This window comes from Microtus pennsylvanicus, chromosome 21, assembly GCF_037038515.1.
Source record: "Microtus pennsylvanicus isolate mMicPen1 chromosome 21, mMicPen1.hap1, whole genome shotgun sequence".
NCBI lineage: Eukaryota > Metazoa > Chordata > Mammalia > Rodentia > Cricetidae > Microtus > Microtus pennsylvanicus.
The window spans coordinates 14,513,977-14,535,057 of record NC_134599.1 but is presented as its reverse complement, the minus strand read 5'-3'; the positions used below and the strand labels follow the sequence as shown (position 1 = coordinate 14,535,057).

The following is a 21,081-nucleotide window of genomic DNA, read 5'->3' as shown; positions in this document are numbered from 1 at the left end:
TGGTGGAGACCTGCTTTCCTCAGGTAGGCTTTGTTATGGTAAAAGGCTTCAGGTTCCCAAGTGGCAGCAGTGGGCAGTGGGCTACAAAGTGGGCTACAAAGGCAGTCAAGCACACAGCGGGTGAGAGGCAGAGACCTATTAGGCAAGGCATGCAGAGAAAGTAGGCATTTATTTAGTGGGTTATGGAAGGGAAATGGAAAGGGAGGAAGGGGAGAAGGGGATAGAGGAGAGAGAGAGACAGAGAGAGAGAGAGAGAGAGAGAGAGAGAGAGAGAGAGAGAGAGAGAGAGAATGAGAATGGGGGGTGGGAGGCAGAGAGGCAGAAGCTGCCTCTTTGGGAGACAGAAAGGATGGAACTCAGGCTGGAAGTGGAAGGAAGATCTGCTTGCCTCAGCAGAGGGGGGTGAGGGGTTAGTGGGGTTTGTATCTTAAAGGGACAGGACAGACCATTACAGGCTTGGGAAGAGAGAGGGCAAACATGGAGGAGGCAGAACCCAGTGGGCAGAGAAACGGGTTTTGCTGTCTTCCTGAGCATGTTCCTGGTGGCTTCAGCTTACTGTGGATGGGTTTCCAAAGCCCTGGAAGAAATCCTACCCTCAATCCTTAGCCAAAAGCCACAGTCTGGAATTGCCTCAGCTATCATTCTGTGCAAGAGATTGGTATTCCTTAGTCTGGGCTCAGCCATGGTTGTAAGAGTGAGGATGGTGTCTTTGTCACCTCAGCTTCTGCTGGCTGCCATTCATCCTTCATCAGGCACTGCAGTTCAGGTTATCCATGCAACCCCTTCACTGTGTTCTACCTCAGGCCTTTCATACTGGCCATTCCCTCAGCTTTTCTGGTTTACAAATAAATACTAATGCATTTTGATAGAATTTTAAAAACTAATAAAGTTGGAGCCAGGAAGATGGCTTACTCACTGGTTAAAGCACTTGGCCTGGAGGAATTAGGACTGGCATTTGAATCCCCAGAATCCATGTGAATACCAGATAGGTGTGATAGCCTACCTGTACTTTCAGGCTGGGAAGGATGGAAGACTCCCAGGGCAAGCTGGCTAGCCAGCATAGCCATAGCAACAACCTCTGGTTTGATTGACAGACTCTGTCTAGATGCATAAAGTGGAAGAATGGTGGAGGATGCTTCTCGTCATAAATCTCGAGTCTTCACAGTTACTCACATATGTGCTCAAATACGTAAAACATGCACACACACACACCACACACGTACTTGAAAGATGAAGAAAAGATGCTTTAAAGAACAAAGTTTATCCTGCTGTTTTGATTAGAGCAGTGATTGTCAGTGGTTGAAGGACCCTTCCCCAAGGGTCACCTAAGAATGTCAGAAAACACAGATTTACATTATGATTCATAACAGTAGCAAAATTATAGTTTTTTATGGTTGATGTCATGACAGCACGAGGAACTATATTAAAGCATTGCAGGATTGGGAAGGCTAGGCACCACTGGATTAGGGACCCTTGAGGTCCCTGTGTCCAGGTTACTCCCCATGACCAGAGCCATTTTTTTTCCCCAGCCTTATCTGTTCTAAGCTGGTTTTTCTAACATAAAGGTGCAGGCCATGCAGAACGTCTTTGTCCTGTTTTGCAGGCAAGCCTATGTGTGCAAGACAAACCTTAGTGCCTTAGTGTCTTAGTTCAGTTTTCTATTACAGTGATAGAACACCACAAGCATTTGGAGAAGAAAGGGTTCATTTAAGCTTGCAATTCTATATCACAGTTCATTACTGAGGGAAGTCAGGATAGGAACTCAAGCAGGGCAAGAAGCTGGAGACAGGAGAAGATCCAGAAGCCATGGAGAAATGCCACTTACCGGCTTGTTCCTCGTGGTTTGCTCAACCTGCTTTCCTATACCAGTCAGGACCACTGGCCCAGAGTGGCGTCATCCACTGTGACTGGACTACCCATATTAATCGTCATTCAAAAACTGTACCACCAGGGGCTGGAGAGATGGCTCAGAGGTTAAGAGCACTGGCTGCTCTTCCAGAGGTCCTGAGTTCAATTCCCAGCAACCACATGATGGCTGACAACCATCTGTAATGAGATCTGGTGCCCTCTTCTGGCATGGAGGTGTACATGCAGGAGGCACATTGTATACGTAATAAATAAATCTAAAAAAAAACAAAAAAAAAACTGTACCACCAGCATGCCCATGAGCTAGTCTGGTACATATTTTCGCAATTGGGTTTCCTCTCCCAACATGGCAGTAGCCTGTGTCAAATTGACATAAAAACTAGCCAGCTCATTCTCCATTTCCCTTTATTAATAATGGGATAAAAATAACAGGGCCAGACTTCCTGGGCCCTGTGGCACCTGGAGCTGGAATCTAGGGCATGCTGAACCCACTGCAGTGCATGGTTGTTGGGGGTCTCCATGTGACACGGGTCAGCTGTGGCAAAGAGTCAAGAGTGATATGAAAAAATTCCCGCTTTCACGAAACACACGTAACACTCATCTTTTTTCTGAATCAAAAGGAATTCTGTAGTGACACCAAAAGTTCCCATGTTTTTCTCTATCTTCTCTGTACCTCCCTGATAGTAACGTATTATGATTTAACTTTGTATGCAAAGAAGGAGACCCACAGAGGCCCGGCAATGCGGTAGAGGAGTCAGGGCTCTAGATCAGACTGCCTGACTCTGAAGCCCACAGTCTTTTCACTACCGTGACGCAAACTGCCTTCAGAAGGTAGGGCACAGAGGCAGATGCATTCTCTCTTCTGGTGCAGCCACATCTGGATCTGATGCCTGTGCAGGCATGTGTTAGCTGGGGAAGCCCAAGACGGCAGGAAGCTGAAGGGAAGGGCTTGAACAAAGGGATGGGGGGCAAAGGTGGGTGCTTAGCATGTGTCAGGAAAGAGCAGCTCAGGACTGCATGCAGGCATGCCATGAGGAGGTCAGGGACTTGGGGATAACTCTGGGGTGAGGTCTCCCTAAAAAGGATTTGTCATACAGGCTTTGGTTTGCCCGTAAAATATGCCACAGGATAGGACCTTGTAGAGGATGGCAGACTAAGGCAGCCAGGCACTGACAGAGCTTATGCGGTAGTTAACTTAGTAGTTTTGGGCTAGGTCTTTGTGCCAGGCACTGCTTGGCACAAATTCTTGGGACAAGGAGAACAAAACCGCAGGAATCTACCTCCAGGGAGCTTGTATCCTCAGCTTGCATGTTTGGAATAGAAAATTCTGTGTACAAATAAGCAGAGAGGCTAATTCTAACTGAAACAGAGTGATCAGAAAAGTCCCTCTGGAGGCTGAGTCCTCGAAAGTGAGAAAGGGCTTCTGTGCACGCCATGAACTGTAGACAGCATGACAGAGGCATAGAGTCAGACTCCGGGCTGGACTGTCTCCATAACAATCCAGCGCAGCTGCTTTCCAGCTATTTGGCTTTAAACAGCTCATCAAGTCTCTCTGTTTCTCAGTTTCCTCATCTGAAAAGTGGCAAAGTTAATAGCCAGGCTCTCAGGGTTATTGGTAAGAAAGAGTGTCTGACTTAGTGCATGCTTAGACTGATGCCTGGCCCAGTGAAGGGCTGGTACAAGAGGCCACTGCTTCTGAAATACTTTACACCAGCGGTGTGTGAAACAATCCGGCTGTATTAGATGAATGGGAAACAGAAGGTTGACCAATATGTCTAGGACTTGGAGAAGAAAGGATGGATGGAGGGTGAATGCCACTGAGCAGGAAGGGGTTCAGAGGCAACACCCACCGAGTGACCAGGGAGGCATATGCTCTCTGTAACCTCTGGACTGGCACTCTTGGACTTGGGCCAGAAGACAAGCCGGAAGAAGGGCTGGGAGACTGGGCCTGTTTAACATGTAAAACTTGTAGGATTTATGGTAGAATATAGGTGAGAAAGGAAGGAAGGAAGGAAGGAAGGAAGGAAGGAAGGAAGGAAGGAAGGAAGGAAAGAAGGAAGGAAGGAAGAAAGGAAAGAAAGAAGGAAGGGAGAAAAAAGGAAGGAAGGAAGGAAGGAAGAAAGAAAAGGAAGGAAAGAAGAAAAGAAGGAAGGAAGGAAAGAGAAGGAAGAATGGATGGATGGATGAATGGATGGATGGAAGGAAGGAAATAAGAGTAACATCCTGTTTGTATCCAGTCAGCTCTGCTGAGCAGGAATGAGAGGAGAAGATGGAACCATTTACTGAGATGGAAAACCTGGGGGACAGCAGGTTTGAGGGAAAGTGGCTTGTTTTATAAGAGCCCTAGTGCCTGCTCCTGGGATCTTTAGCAGGGGGCTGGAATGGAACAGGTGTGAACAATAGGGATTCCTGACACCCTGGGAAACTCTTCCCTTTATTTTTAAGTGCCCTGCCTGACAAATCAAATGCCCACTTCTAGTTTGTGATCTCCAGGTGGTCCCCAATCTTCTGCCTGGCCAGATGATAAAATGCCATGCTGAGGGTAAGCTTTAAATTGACCCCAGGAGAACTTGCGACAGGGAAGGAAGATCCCAGCAGCATGGACTATCTCCATTCTGGCTTTGAGACTTTATGCCCAGGTCTGGTTTCCTCTTCCTCTTCCGCAGCCTTTAACTTAGGGACTCGTATCTGCCATGCCTGTGCTAGACTGGAGTGAGAGTATGAAATGATGTCGCTCTGCCAAGGGAGGCTCTGTCTGGTGGGCATCTGAGTTCCTGCCAAAGGGTGCTGTTCTGTGCCCAGCTTCATTTGTTTGATGCGCTTTGATCTGTTCAGCCCACAGCCAGCTGGTAATGATGTGGTGATTTATGCTTCTGGACATAGCAGTGCTGGCAGCGCATGCCTGAGCTGATGTCTGGGAGGTGTGTGTGTGTATGTGTGTGCATGTGTGTGTGTGTGTGCATGTGTACGAGCGCACACACACACACGTACTAGCTCTAACTAAGGGAGGATCAAAATGAAGCTGAATAAGGTCTGTGAAATAGAGTTCTAATCTCAGACCTGAGGCTCCCCTCCTGCCCATGAAACTTCACATCTTGCTGATGCCCTGCTTAGGCAAGCAGTGATCATGCAGCCCAGCTCTTTCCTTTCATGTGTGTGAAGTGGGCAAATTGTACCACCCATGTCCTCCTCTACCTCAGGCGAGCCTTCCTGCTTACACCCCTCAGGATCTAGGCTTAGGTGGTTCTGAACTTTGTGCTGATAGCAATTCTTTCTCTCACGAGATGGCTGGAATAGCTGCTTACAGGGTAGCAGCCATGAACATAAGTGCCTGCTTTTCTCAATTACTCAGAAAAACATGTCCTTTTCTTCCTTCTGTCTCTCTTCTAAGCATGCCTTTTCTAACACCTTGGACTTCACTCTTTTCTGAATGCTCCCTCCCCACCATGTGGCTGATGGTCCATCTCATGACTGCCCTCCGTGCTGGCTTAGCTCAAAGAACATCTCTCTCTCTCTCTCTCTCTCTCTCTCTCTCTCTCTCTCTCTCTCTCTCTCTCATTTTTTTCTTCATCTTCGGCCTTTGCACAAATGCTGAGAATTTTTTTACCTTACCACTCTAGGATTTTTATAAACTCAAATAAAAGTCCTCCCCTAACTTCAAAATATTGCCGAAGGAAAACAACAGGATTGATTTTGAATTTTATAGCATGTATTTTCAAAGTTGTCCAGGGCTTAGGATGTGCACTGATTTTTCCTTCTCAGAGTTGGTTATGTTATTTGGCTCACTGGGAGATTCCAAAGTGTGATTCCTAAGGCATGACGTGGGAGCTGGTTAGAAGCGAAGACTCTCAGACACAGGCCCAGGTAGAGGGAACATGACCTTCATTTTAAAAAATTCCACAGATGGTCTTGTGTTTGGTCAAGTCAGCCTATTTTAGGGGCTCATTGGCATATGATGCAGAAGGTGGTCCCTGGTGTACTATAGTGTTCTTAAGAAGCCCATAGAAATAAAGTCTGAGTACTGTGGGACTTGGCTTAGCCTAATATAAAGAACATGGTGGAGAACTGAGTGGCATTTAGCAACGTGTTGCATAGGCTTATGAAAAGTAAAATTCTTCTCCTTTGCCAGAAATTAAGGTGACTTGACTTTTGTTGATCAGGGAATGGGATATTTTTGTCTCACAAAGAACATCTGGGTTTGCTTATTGGAAAAGAAACAGCTCAGGGGCTTGAGCCCATGACCTTTGGCATCCAGTCTGAGAAGGTTGTCAGAAGGGACTGGGTGAGGGATGGAATGAAGGCCCCTGTGAAAACTGCATCATGGAGAAGGACTTTTGAGGTTGTTTTATGGGACAGGGGTCAACTCAGGTGTGTGTGTGTGGGGGGGTGTCCTTGGCAGTTCAGGAGGAGTTGGAGGCCCAGTTGTCTGAGATGTCATAGAAACCCAAGCATGTGATTCTTAGCTGAACCAGCCCACTCTTCCTGTGGTTTGTAATGTGAATGCAACAGCAGAGAAGAGAGAAGGATTTGCAGAGCCAGAATCCAGTGCCAGCCCGCCCATTCACTGGTCCTGGTTACACCAAAACATTTAGCTCTTCCTCAGCTGAAAACAGGAATACTATTTACCTCAAGAGATACTGGGGGCTGGAGAGATGGCTCAGAGGTTAAGAGCACTGGCTGCTCTTCCAGAGGTCCTGAGTTCAATTCCCAGCAACCACATGATGGCTCACAACAATCTGTAATGAGATCTGGTGCCCTCTTCTGGCATGGAGGTGTACATGCAGGAGGCACACTGTATACTTAGTAAATATATCTTTAATAAAAAAAGAGAGATACTGTAAAACCAAATAGAAATTATGGGAGTAGAGCCACTACCATTGCCTGGCATAAAACACAAAATTAATAACTGTCAGTGTCTCTCTGTCTTCTTTAGGCTTTTTTGTTTGTTTTTGTCTGGGTGGAGTATAATGTGCTCTCTGTTTGAATAGTCACATTGGCATGTCTTAATCTCACCCATACTTTTGATTCTTGTTAACTGCTCTTCCCTGATTTAGTAACTAGGGTGTTTTAATGAGAGCAGATGTACAGAATCCTTGCATCCCCATATCTACGGTGGCTGCTAGGGCATCAGACAGGAAGAGTCGGATGGGGTTCCCTTGGCCATCACCACGGGAACCTGTTCTGTGTTGGATAGTAGTGTTTTAAAATGGTGGCTGATGGACCGATGCACCAGCACTTGAATTTAGAGCATGCTCAGATGTGGCAGGTTGCAAATGAAATCAGACTCTCACCAGCATACATGACATGCATGTGGACAGAGGAACGAAGACCATGGTGGTAGAGAAATCTCTGTACTCTCCTTCGTCCTGGTCCATTTTCCACTGCCATCACAAAACACTGTGGGCTGAAGGAATTTACAAAGCAACAAATATTTGAGTTCTCATTCTGAAGGCTAGAAGTTGAAGAGTCAGCGTCTGGTGAGAAGCCTCTGAGATGACTGCGGGGCCAGCAAAGCACAAGTGATTTCCTAACACCTCTTAGGTTGTTACATCAGTCACCAGGGTTCTGACACTAGACCATGTCCCCTCTTACTACGCCCCGCCACCCAGCACCGCTAGGCTGGGATTAAGTTTCCAGCCAGTGCATTCCAGTATGGGGTGATTTTACTTTCCCTGTCCTCCAGTGAGAAGCCTTCCTGACCGGTGGGAGTGATTCACAGTATAGCCATGTTCTTCCCTCTGCTTTCTCCGCTAGAATGTACCACAGCCCTCTTATCTCCCAGGACATCTTCATCCTCCATCTCACGCATTCCTGTCTTCCTGGAAACCTACCACTACTCACGACAGGCCACAGGGACCCTTCGCACTTGACAGTTTGGATAACATTACTAAAAATACTGTAAAAATAGGTTTTGCCAGTGAGCCCTGGGTTCCCCGAGGTCAGGTTCCGGCAGTGTAGTCAGGAGTTTTACCTGGAAATACTAAACGCTTCTTACAACAGCAACTTGCATGATAGTGTCGGAAGCTCAGTGCCAGGTCTTGGGTCTCAGACGGGTTTGAGGCTGTATCCACACGCACAGACACTCACATCTAGCACCACTCAGGTGGAAGGGATTCAGGAAGATGAAACAGAGGGTAAATGATGGCTGGATCTGAGCACCAGAGCCATGCATTGCATCTCCATAAAAAAAAAAAAACAAACTTAGAGTAGTCAGGAAAAGGGAGCAAAGAAGAGGTCAAACTAAATCAGTTTAACATGCCACTTCATTCTATAAGGGACTGGTACGTAGAGCAAAACAAACAAAATGCAATTTCTAGAAGATAGCAGGACTTAGACAAGCAAGAAAAGCTAAAATCAGGACTAGGGAAGAAAAAAGCTCACACAGTTCTTTCCGAATGACTTGACTTCCTTCAACTGACAAAAGTATTTTCCAAGTTGTCTTCTCAGGTTGGCAAGGGCTTCTTTGATTTTTTTTCCCTGTCATTGCTCATTTCAAGGCAGGCTAAGCAAGCAGGAAAGCCATCCTATCTTCTGAAAGGCTTTGCGAATGTTCTTAGAGAGAGAGCCTGGAAGGTCCACCATCTCAGCTGCTCTCAATCATGAGCCCCCATGAGTCATCACTACAGCGTGGTTTTCTTCTCTACACGAGGCTGATCAGAGTTGGCTTGACAACCGAACTGGCCTGTGGGGTACAATGAGGCAATGCCCAGTGGGGAGAAACAGCACGGAGGGTAGTGATGCTTTTTATGTCTCTGGGTAGAGCCTGCAGTAGGCAGCCTAAGCTCTGCTTTTGTAAGGAACAGGCGAGCACAGGACCCTCCTCTGCCATGCTTCCAGCTTGAGGTAGAATAGATGGGGGCTTCCTGTTCACCTTGATTGTGTGTCGGTGAGGCTTACTGATCATTGGATGTTGAACATTGATGGATGTCATGGTTCGTGGCTCTGGCATAAGATCATACTGAACTCAGTTTTCAGACCTGTGTGACTAGTTATTTCATCTTAGGTAATGTTAAGAATATTTTCTAATAGAGCCTCTCTGCTGGCGCAAAGGAATCCAATCAGACCAGATTAAACCAAATTAAATGCCCGAGTTTAATAGACTGCAGACTCCCAGGTGGCCAGAGCATGGCAGGGAGAAGACAGAGGGAGCACACACGCAAACCCAAAACCATGTGTTCCTTTTTTTTTTCCCCCGGCAGGAGCTTAAATACCCAGTGAGAGTGGTCCTGACCTCCCTGGGGAGGGGTCAGCACTTGGCAGGCTGCCAGGTTCCTGGAAAAGTTCTTCTGTTCTATCAAAATCAGGTCTGGAAAAAAACGAACAGTCTCCAGAGCCTTTTGCTAACCCCAGCCAGTTTCAAGCATATTTTACAGGTCACTTCCCCTGGTTTATAAGCCTGTTGGAATGAGTCCTGGTCACTCTACTCTTATTAGTGAAGATGCTGCTTCTACTCATAACTGTATTCCAGGCTCTAGGTTCCAGGCAGGTGACCTTCCCAGTCTTCTATCTGCTGTTTACTTGCTTTTGCTGGGGCTGGAGACAATAGAGGAGAGGGTCAGGCTGCAGCCTGGCTCTTGGCTAAGAGTAGTCTTCCCTGGGCTTCTTGTTAATCACACCCTCCATTGTGTGAACCTGGGAGGACTTTGTGCATGTTGGGCAACTGCTCCACCGCTGAGCTATATTCTCAAGACCTCGTCCCCCCAATTAAAAAAAATGTTTTGAGACAAAGACAGGGTGTCATTAAGTTATCTAGTCTGACTCTGAGCTTATTCTGTAGCCTTGGCCAGCCATGAACTTGTCATCCCCTTGACTCGGCCTCCTGAGTTGCTAAGATTTCAGACCTGTGCTGCCAAGATCCGCTCTTTCCTTCTTGAATGCAAATGAGCTATGTTGAAAGGCATGGAATTTGGATCCAAATATTTGGTTAGAGGTTGTGCTGCACAGCTGCGTGGTCTTTGAAAAACTGCCCCCCCTTCCTGAGGAATGGTAGTCCTATTTAATGTGACAGCGGGGGCCGTGAGCAGGGGTGTGCACATTTATCTGGGAGTTTGTCATTCACTCACGGCATGATAAATATTTTTGAGTGGATCTTTAGAGCACATATGGCTATATAAGGATATCAATGTCTTTGTATCTTTCTGTCTTCCTGTGCTTTTCCAAATATTCTTGGCTTCAGACACACTCTGCATGATGCACTGTGGGAGCCTGACCGCTGATCATTAAATAAATATTGTTCCTAGGCTTTAGGCACTGAGCAGAGCAGCTTTTTGTTGCCTATTCGGCAGAGAAGCTGAGCTTATGTGGGTGTCGAGTTGAAATGGAGGGAGAAAGACTATAAGCCTTAGATGCAGGCAATCGGTGCTACAGGAGGGGATAAAGCTAGAAAGGTGAGGGGGAACAGGGAAAGGGGGCTATGATGGAAGTCTCCACTTGGAAAATACCACCTAAGCAAGGAGTCTTTCTCCCAGCTCATTATCTTGCTTTTCTGATGCTGTTTGGGTCTTTGTAAGTGGACAGGGAGGTGAAGTCAAGCCCTTGTGGGCAGTTCTGAGCTTTCTTTCATCTGGTACTTAGGGAGGGTACCTGAACACTCATTGCAACTTCTCTGGGAGGGCCATTGGGTCTGCCGTTTCACTTATGAGGCTTCTTAAGGGAGTCCACCTGCAGAGGGTCCCTGGGCACAACCCAGAGCGTAGGGCAAACAGCAGACTTGGGTAGATGCCCCATAGGAAGCCAGACTTTGCCTTAGGCTGCACTCCCTGTGTATTTTTCCCTATAGCTGGCATCTCAGCTGCCTTTACAATTACCCAGGTGTCAGGGCTTCCAAAACATGCATGGCAGTGTTTTGGGTTCAGTTTTGGTTACAAAGCATTGTGCACCTGCCTGGTTTACTGCCACAACTGTTAGGTCTTCCGAAGTTTTCACGGCACTCTGCTGCCCTCCCTAATGGCCTCGATTGTTTGTGGCTTGGCTGCCACATCAAAGCCCCTTTTGGTGTTTGGGGTTGGGACGTTGTGAGTTAATTTTCCCACCGTCTCACTAACCTTTGTCTCTATGGAAAGTCCGTACTTAGAAATTTGCTTATAGACAATTTTATTGGTTTATTTATTTTAGGGAAAACATGTAGCAAGCATGCCAGGGATGAAGGGGGAATGTAATTTTAGAACGCTGCTGCTTCTGACATACCAGCACACCCCATTGCCTTCCCTCCTTGGTGGGACTCTGCTCCACTGGGCTCTGGGATGCGGCCAAGATCAGTGTGACCATCAAATTGGTTTCCTACTAACTATACTTGTATATACATAGATGGAGAGACACAGCCACCTCCCTAACTGGCCTGTGCCTCAAGGCAGCTGCATTCCTCTAAGAAGCAAGTTCTGTTGCCCAGCTAGCCCCCTCTATACCCGCCATAGTGACCTGTATGCATGCTATGCATGGGGAGTTGGCAGCAGTGTGAGCCAAATCCTTTTCCTCATGATCGTACCTTATGAGAAGAGTCTCCTGCCTGCTGATTCTCACAGTCACATCTGCAGCCTTAGCCACTGAATTTGACATAAGCAGGAGCGCATTTCCGCTTCTGACAGAACAAAAGCAATAGTGTCCTGAGAAGAAGAGAACAGGGGCGCTAGTTTTGAAGGACTGTTGTGAATTTTACTTTAGTAAAGATGTAGGGAGCGGTGGGTCATCTCTCAGAAGCGCTGTTCTGTTGGTCTAAGCTGTTGTCTGGCCACAGGGATTTGAACAGTTCCCCAAATGAGTCTAACATTCTACCAGGTGCAACTGACTAATGTTGAGTGTGGGGGCAACTTGGTGTGGAGAGGAGAACAGTACTTCTTGAGTCTTACAGGGAGTGCTCTCTCATCACACAGGGTATGGTCAGGGGCAGGTCTTAGATCTGGATCTAACACGTATTTTATATGTATACGTGTGTGTGTGTGTCCACAATCATAACAAGCAAACACAATAGCTAACTCTTCTCTATCCCTTTGATAGAATATTTTTACTGGATATAAACATGGCACATGCTTATCCTAAATTATTGCCTTTATGCAGAAGTATAAAAAGGTAACAAATCTGAATTATTGCCTTTAGTCAGAAACAAAAAAAGGTAACAAATTTTTCTCAAATGTGCCACAAAGAAAAATAATTATTTCCACATTTGGCAGTATATATTTTATATTCGTCTCTGCCATGCTTGTATATATATATGCTTGTCACGCAGCTACACTGACAGACTCTATTGCATATATAACTAGAATCTGTGCGTTTTGTGCTAACAGGATAGCATGGATGCCTTTCCATACTTCTGCAGTCATTTGGACACACTTTGACAAATTCAAGCTCTAGTTAAGCTGATAAATGAAGCGACTATTAAAGCTTTGTGTATGTGTGTCTGTGTGCTCGTGTGTGGTGTGTATGGTGTATCTAGGTGTGTGATATGTGTATGTTTGTGTGGTGTGTATGTTGTATTTGTGTGTGTAGTGTGTATGTGTGTGTATGGTTGTGGTGTGAACAGTGTGTGTATGGTTGTGGTGTGAACGGTGTGTGTATGTGTGTGTAGTGTGTATGTGTGTATGGTTGTGGTGTGAACAGTGTGTGTATGGTTGTGGTATGAACGGTGTGTGTATGTGTGTGTATGGTGTGGTATGGTGTGAGGGGTGTGTGTGTATGTGTGTGTATATGTGTGTGTGTGTATGTATGTATGTAATACAAAACTCATAACATGTGAAGGCTCTTCTGCTGCTGAAGAGCTTGGCTGTGTCCAAGCCCACAGACAATAAGCCCTCAAGCCTATCTAAAAGTGTGTGGCCCGGAAATGGAAGGGCTTAGTCAGCTGGGTGTGATCACTCTTTGTAGTCCTTTTCTCTGTGGCAATGTTGTTCCTCTCTTTAAGCCCTCCACAAGGCCCTGTTGACACTAATCTCTGGACTAGGAGGGCAGCGGGTAAACCACAGTAACAATAAGAAAAGAGCTGTATCTCGGACAGCAGGCAGAGCTTGCCATTGTTGGGGGCATGCATTTCTGTCTGGTGGGTCTGGGATATTATATCCCTAAAGATGTCAGTAGCATGTATTTATATTTGAAATCTCATAACTGTTTATCAGTATAGGCAGCTAACTATTTAACACTTACAAGCTTGTGGGCCCAAATGAATCAGACCTTCATACAGATTGGCCAGAAGCCTGCCTGAGATGTCTGGTCTAGATGCTGTCGGTGGCATTTTGTGTCTATCCAGTTTACTTTAGTTCTAGAAACATCAGCTGACCACATTATTCAGAGTGGCAGTCATTAGTCAAAAGAATAGAAATATGAAAATTAAAAATTAAAGATCTTGCATTGGACAGGGCAGGTTACAGCTGATTGCCAGCTGTTCTGAAAAATTCATCCCAGACCAGGAGCCACAAAGGCATTTGGAATTTCTCAGGAATGGATTTCCTCAGACATATACCATCCTCGCTGAGGTTGAACTCTGCATTTGTAGTCTGCAATTCAGAAAACCCTCTAGGTAGTTCTGGTTTCTGCTGAAGCTGGAGAGCTGGGTCTGCAAGGAGAATGAAGTGAAACACAGGCCGGCACCTGGGATGCACCGTGAAATGCCTTTTGCATTAACCTGAAGACTAAATCAGGGTCGGTCTGGTGAAGACCTAGGAGGGGCATTTGTGCGAGAGTGTGTGAAGGGTGTTATACTGAAAGATGCCGTGGGAACCGTCATCACTGAGGTTTGGAAATGTATCTACAAGGCCTGTGTGGCTAAGGCTCTGTGCCCAGAGTGGCGCTACTGCGGAGGGTGAGACCTTTACAGGGCTACCCTGCTGACCAGATTTTCGTCTTTGGAGGCATGATCTTGAAGGGACTGTAGGATCCCAGCCCCTTCCAAATTCCTGCTTGCTTCTTGGTTATGGTGTGACTTAGTTGTGCTTTACTAAGACCTCCTACTGATGCCATCTGACACTAGAGGCCCCTGGACTGAACAAAACGGATCTTTACTCTTTGCAAATGAGTCCCTTCAGGCCAGCTGCTGTAGTGACAGAAATCTGACTAACACGTAGTGGAAGATTAAGTTAATGTCAGGGCTTTGATTCCAGGCCAAGCAAGTTGGATCATATATTGTAGGCTGTCCCTGGAAACCACTCAGCAGGGAAGCATGGTGTCTGTGCTTCATGGGGGACAGTCATTCCGGCTGTCACATCACTTCTGGGTAGAGGCAACTCTCCTGGCACCTCACTGGCCTAGATTTTGATGCCTGCCTCTCCTGATATAACTTGGATCTGGGTCAGCAATTCCCATCTTTGGCTAAGGTTTTTGGGAGGGGAGTCCCAAGACTTGGTCTGAAATAGCAACCCAGGGAGAATGTGCCTTTCTAAGGCTAGACGTTAGGTGATCCTTGTGTTCACAGTCATTGCAATGGTCTTTGTAACCCTGCTTTGAAGGTAGCCTATCGCTTTCTGCAGTAAAGGTGTGAAGTTTTTTTTTCCCTTTTCCTTTTTTTTTTTTGTGGAAAAAGATTGTTATATTTTTCAGAGGTATACAGGGTCTAAAGAGGAAACAATTTGAACTCAAGGGCTGGAGAACACACGTGCATATCCAGCTCCAGTCAGGTTCTGTGGAGGCCTGGAAATGTGAGCCGGTTTCCACACTGACCACAGGTCAGAGAGCGTGGAACTTTCCGCTAGTTCCTTTAAGGTTATTGTGCTGCTACCTCAAAATGAAGGTTTCACCTAGTTGTTGCTCAGAGAGTTCTGTTCTCTCAAGCTTATTGTCAACAGCTATGGCTAATTGCCAGATCCAGCACAATCTAGCTCTAGGAATAGAGAAGTAGATTTGTTCCTACCTCAAACGAAAGTCTAAGGATCCAACCAAGTTCCAGTTCCCTTTATGGAGATAACTTGGGATTCCACCCAGGGAGTCATTTGCCTACAGAATGTTTTGGTCTAGGGTGTGAGCGTGACTTGTTTTGTTCTAGCAAGAGAATGTTTAACTATGAATTTAGCCTGCAACTTTCAATTTGTCTCTTCATTTCCTTATATCATGTGAATGCAGCCTTTTGCCTTACTCCTACCTTGGGGGGTCAGGAGTATTTGAAGCAGTTGGAAATTAAATGCAGGTGAGTTTTCAGTGCACACTGGAACTCCCTCCCGAAACTATTCTGGGTTTTTCTGTTTAAATATTTTCATTCCTGTCTTCATGTCCTTTACTCTATTTCTAAATCTCCATGCCCTTACCCTGGTGAGAGGTATTTTTTGTTCAGGCTGGTCCCCGACAAAGTTCATGTAAGGGTCTGAGTGTGGCCGAGGAGTTCTTCAGAAGTGAGGTGCAGTTCTGCCCTGTGGCAGGCCGACTTTGCCTGGAGGAACTTCAGTGCAAACTGTTGGTGTTCAATAGTGATTTTACCAAAGGCCATAGAAGAGGAGAGAAATATGGACGCCAATAGAGCCCTGGGCCCTACCCTGAGATGAGAATCTTGTTACTTTAGTCCTTGATATGAAGGTTTGTTTTTGAGATGCTGTGATGTGTGCAGTAGCACCTCCCCCTGCTGGCCATTTTGTATAATGCAACAAAAGTAGAACCACCGTGGGATGATTCCAAAGCCAGGAACAAAGAAACCAAGGTTGAAATGTGCAAACGCTGTGAACTTTAATTTACCCCAGAGATAGCCATGGCTCCTTTCACCATATGCAAAATTATCCTGTAAAATGATATTCCTGAGACTGTCAGGAGGCTGATATTCTCGTGTCCTTCTGTGTCAACATCATACGCAGCAATGATTACACTACAATTTCTTCTGCCTGCTGTTGGTATTTTTTTTTTAAACCAAAATGAACAGGATTTTCTTGTTGGTTGGACTGTATGTCATTCCAAAAGACATCGCAAACATTTATGTCTGTCTTTCATGGGTATAGAAAACAACACATATCAATCTTAATGGAAGTAAAAACATTTAAATTTAGCAATGTCTGGAAGATGACTCAGTATAAAAAGTATCTGCAGTGCAAGCAACTATGAGGACCTGAGATTGAATCCCCAGAACCCACATAAAAGCTAGCTCCCTAATAGGAGCCTTCATAATCCCGGTGCTTCTACAAGGAGATGGACGAGAGAGACAGGAGAATCTCATGAGTTCCTGGGTCAGCTATCTTTGCAAACACAGTGGAAAACAACAGAGACCCAGGTACAGGGATGCTCTTTATTAGACTCTCTGAGTAAAACTGGCAAGAACAAAAACCTCAACCAAGTACATATAGAGAGGTTAACCAGATTACATCTAGCAGAACCCCACACAACTGGCCATCCTTGTGCACCAAGCCAGTTTTACTCAGATATTCTAATGAAAGTGACTGGGGCTAATTTTAGGTGCTAATGCAGGCTTGGAAATCCAGCAAAGGGAGGCTGCTTTCTCCCACTTAAAATTCAAGCCCAGCTGACTGTCAGAGTGGTCAGGCGGTCAGTGGTAGCATGGAAATACCTGGAGCACGTGTCAATTTTAAAATTTACATTAAAACAAGTAAATTTAGTGGGGCATGGTAGCACACACCTTTAATCCCAGCACTCTGGAGGCAGAGGCAGGTGGCTCTCTGTGAGTTCAAGGCCAGCCTAGTTTACAAAGAAAGTTCCAGGACAGCCAGGGCTGTTACACAGAGAAACTCTACTTTTTGATATTTTTTTTATAAAATATATTTTGATTATATATTTCCCTGTCCCCAAATTCTTTTCAACTCTCTACCACCCAACTTCATGATTTTTTTTTCTCTCTCTGACACACAAAACAAAAACCAAAAGGACAAAAAAAGTCAAACTAAACCAACCAAACAAGTAAACAAACAAGCAAACAAAGCGTACAAAAACCCAGAGTCTGTTTTGTTTCAGCTCCTGGTCATGAGGCCTGCCCTGGCGTGTGGTTCATTATAGAAAACTGATTTTTCTCTCCCGACAGCTACCATTCACAAAAGGACTTTGTGTTCTCTTCCAGGTCCAGGATTTTGCCTGTCTCGAATATAATTGTGATGGCCTTGTGCTTGTTTAGTCTCTTTGAGTTCACCTGTGGGTCAGGCCTGTTGGATCTGAATGATGGTGTTTCCTTGATGTTCACCATCTCTGGCTCTCACGATCTTTCTGTCTCCTCTTCCGTGTGGATCCCTTGAGGGAGGGGTTTGATGAAAGCTTCCCATTTAGGGCCGAGTACTCTAGGGTCTCTTACTGTCTGCACATTGTCCAGTGGCGAATCTCTTTGTTAATAGCCATCTACTGCAAGAGGCAGCTTCTCTGACGAGGGTTGATTGGTGCACTGATCTCTATGGTTATAGTATATGTCATTAAGAGTCATTTGATTGCTGTGTTCATTTAGTAGAATAGTACCAGTAGCTTTTCCCCTAATTCCTACAACTGATCTAGTCTCTGGCCTCATTACTACTGTCAAGTGTGGATTACATCTCAGAGTGGGCCTTAAATTCAATTTAAAAACAAAGTGGTTGGTTATTCCTACAACCTTTGTACTTCAGTTGTATGTGTATGTCTTGTAGGTAGGTTGCTGTTGTAGGCTGGAGGGTTTATAGCTGGGTAATATTAATCATTACTTTTCTCTTCCGGGAGTGTGCAAAGTACCCTCAAGCACCACAAATGCTAGTCAGTAGGGAATAGCTTCTAGTTGGGGACCAGCTAGATTTCTCCATGTTTGCTGGCTCTAGAAGGTTGCAGCAATAGGGCTTTTCCTTCAGCAACACAGCTTTACCTTCAGGTTGTAGGGAGTAACCGGTAAATAGCATTGCCAACAGCCTGTGATTTCTTTCTGTATGGTCCCCTTTAATGTGCCGTATTGGTAACTGTGTCCTCTGTTTTTCCCACAGTTGCAAATGAAGCAGGAGATAAGAATGCCCGTCCACTTGCCCGCTTCTCCCGTGAGTAAATCTTGCTTCACTCTTCCTGGGCTCCTTTAGAACGTGTTTACTTGAGGCCTTTGCTCACGTGACTCACCTCTATGAGTCTGTTAGGTGTGCTCAAACAGCGATGTAGAACATGTCTTCCTGTTGGTTAATATTGCACTTGGGCCCCATCATACATGAGCTGCTCCTGGTCATGGGCTTTTTGGTCCTCGGAACTGTGGGCTCTAAGCTGTGCTCGGGAGTTTTGCTTTTTGGAGCTTAGTTTCCAGAGCAACAGAATCAGTCTGATGCTTGCTTTTGAGGAAGGTAGAGCTCCTAGGCTCCCATTCCAAACCTCCTAACACAGGGCCTGCATTTTAACAAATCCCTAGTTGTTTCTTGTTCACAGTATAGTTTGAGAGGGGCTGTATAAGGCATATCCTCAGAGCACACTGCAGGGAGGAGGGTGTTCAGCGGTGCTGGAGGGAGGATGCTGGTAGCTATGATGCCTGTCTATGTGTAAAAAAGCATCATTGCAACTCACGCGGATCTATGCACTTACATCACTGTCTTGGAGATGCTTTGCAGTTCAGATGGATTGGATGGCTTTCCCTGGGCTTAGGAATATTCTCAAGGTTGTAGCCAGGCTCTTGTTTCCCACCCAAATTTTCCAGGTCTTGATCTTGACAAGAAAATAGCCACCAAAGGCTTCTCAAAGGCTTCCAGGCCCATACGATCAGTAAATTCCATAGCAAGTTTGTGGATGCCCTGGAATTAAATGGGTTCCAGTGAAGTCATTGGAAATGCTGGAGCCAGAGAAGAGCTGGGTAGAGATGCAGAGATGCTTGCAAGCCTGTTCTCCTTCAAGTTCAGAAATGGAGATTCCCCTGACCCCAATACTATTATTGCTTTACTTGCTTTTCCTTAATTTTATTTATGCTTTTCTGGGCCCTGTATTTCCATCTGAAAAATGGAATTAATAACTTTTATAAAATTGTTAACATTGCATTCCATCATTGCTTTTCCCCACGTGGGATTGGCAAGATCTGAGTGTGACATGGTCAAGGTGATCTTAACACAAGTTAAGTATGATTTTTCTATTTCTAGGGATTCCTCTAAATGCTGCCTTCTCATTCTTTTCAGAAAGTTTTCAAATTTTAGGGTTGATTTCCCAGAGACGGCTTCTTCTTCTTCTTCTTTTTGCTTTCTTCCTTCTTTTTTAAATTTTTTTAAATTTATTTATTTATTAAAGATTTCTGTCTCTTCCCCACCACCGCCTCCCATTTCCCTCCCGCTCCCCCAATTAAGTCCCCCCCTCCTCAGGCCGAAAAGCAATCAGGGTTCCCTGTCCTGTGGGAAGTCCAAGGAACCCCCACCTCCATCCAGGTCTAGCAAATTGAGCATCCAAACTGCCTAGGCTCCCACAAAGCCAGTGCGTGCAGTAGAATCAGAAACCCATTGCCATTGTTCTTGAGTTCTCAGTAGGCCTCATTGTCCTCTATGTTCAGCTAGTCCGGTTTTATCCCAGGCTTTTCCAGACCCAGGCCAGCTGGCCTTGGTGAGTTCCCAGTAGAACATCCCCATTGTCTCAGTGTGTGGGTGCACCCCTTGCGGTCCTGAGTTCCTTGCTCGTGCAGAGACGGCTTCTATAGGACTGGAATGAGCATGCTGATGAAGGAGCACCGAGCATGCTGATGAGGGAGCACTGAGTGCTTGCATTGTAGACTCTGCCATGAATACTCCTCGCGGGCCCTGTTTTTCACTGTCCTCCCACCTGGGACCATTATTTCCAAAATAAGTTTGTCAGTGAGGATGATGGATATGGCTTTGCTCCTTTTATTTTTATTTTTCATCTCTTGAGCAACAGTCAGGGGGATGAATAATCTGGAGTGGAAACTGATCATAGCATGTACAGGATTTCCCTCGATGGGAACTCCTGACACATGACAGGTGTGCAAAGAGAAAGGGTCCTTAAGCCATGAGGACAGGAGGCTTGGAGCAGTAAGTCCCTTTATGGACAGAAAAGGTGATTTCTGGTAGGTAGCTTCTATAACTTCTAAGCTATGTGATTGATCTGAAAGGATGACATGTCACGTGACAGCTTATTAGCTAGAGATAAGTGAGGACGCCAGGTGGTTCTCAGTAATCCTTCGAGGTGAGGCTAACGCAGAGCAGGAGAGGAAAGTGTCTTGATAGAGTACAGTATCCTGGGAGAAAGCCCGAGGGTATGGTAGGTGCTGTCTCTTTTTGTAGCATGTACTAGAGAGAGGGGAATTAGGTGGAATTCAGGAAGGGAAGAATATTCTCATTGTGCCATTGTTGAGTTGCCCCTTTCCGTGTGCCACACTGGAAGGAGGTGGGATGAAGTATTCGGCGTGGAAAGAGGGCGAGAACCCGGATGGTACTCTGGAGATGGGAAGATAAAGAACTGGCTTCTTTCTGTCTTCTGCTTTTAACAAGACAGAGATAGGTGGAGAGCCCAACTAGGGTGGGTTATTCAGTGAGGCAAGCAGGGGCCTGTGCTCTGAGGTCTGGACCCAATGGGGAGGAAGGGAGCACCGGGGCAAAGAATGGGTCCTGGGAGACTGTGGGTCCTATTTTCCCTTCATTTCAACCTCTAGCTTTGACTTTTCACCTGCCAGGCTTCAATCAGAGCATCTACATAATAACCGTGGGCAGATGGTAGTGCTGATGTCGTCACTTGAAAATGGCACCTGTTGTGAGGGTAGCCATGCTGAGACTAGAGCCCTATCACCACCATCCCGGCCCTTCGCTTCAGTGTATGGAGGGGTCAGAAGGACTGATGTGGAAAGGAAGTGATTTCTAATCTTGAAAAAGAAAAGTTATTTTCCATGTCAGGGAATAACGGCCATGTGTAGTGTTCAGGTCCGGCCACAGTGTGGCAGAACAAGCTCAGACTGTGATGTACTCCTCACTCCGGAAGCCCCAAGACACTGCAGGCTGCTTTGGGCTAGTACTGGGAAGGAGGTCCAGGGCACTCAAGAGACATGGAGAGGACACAGTGGTCCCAAAGTTTACATAGTCACACAGCTTTCTTCTGAAGTTCTCATTGCTTCTCTAGAAGATGGGAAATGAGTTCTCCCTGATATGAGCAATCATTGAAAGAAAATGGTAGTTTTTGGACTGGAGAGATGAGTTAGTGTTTAAGAAGGCACTGGTTGTCCTTCATTTCCAGAACCCACGTGGTGGCTCAGACCTGTCATAACTCTAGTCCTAGGGGGTCCCTGTGCCCTTTTCTGGCTATACACACACACACACACACACACACTCACTCATAAACACATACACATATACACACACAGGCAAAACACCTTAACACATAAAATAAAAATTAAAA

General features: G+C 45.8%; 1 protein-coding gene across 6 annotated transcripts in view; it reads left to right on the top strand.

Annotated features, from left to right (window-relative positions):
- Positions 1 to 21,081, top strand: part of Pde1c (phosphodiesterase 1C) — a 514,105-nt gene that overhangs the window by 138,198 nt on the left and 354,826 nt on the right. For all 6 annotated transcript variants that reach the window (XM_075955073.1, XM_075955062.1, XM_075955064.1 and 3 more), the window contains one exon: positions 17,709 to 17,759. In XM_075955073.1, coding sequence (XP_075811188.1) covers positions 17,709 to 17,759 — 51 coding nt within the window. The remainder of the gene's footprint in view (positions 1 to 17,708; positions 17,760 to 21,081) is intronic.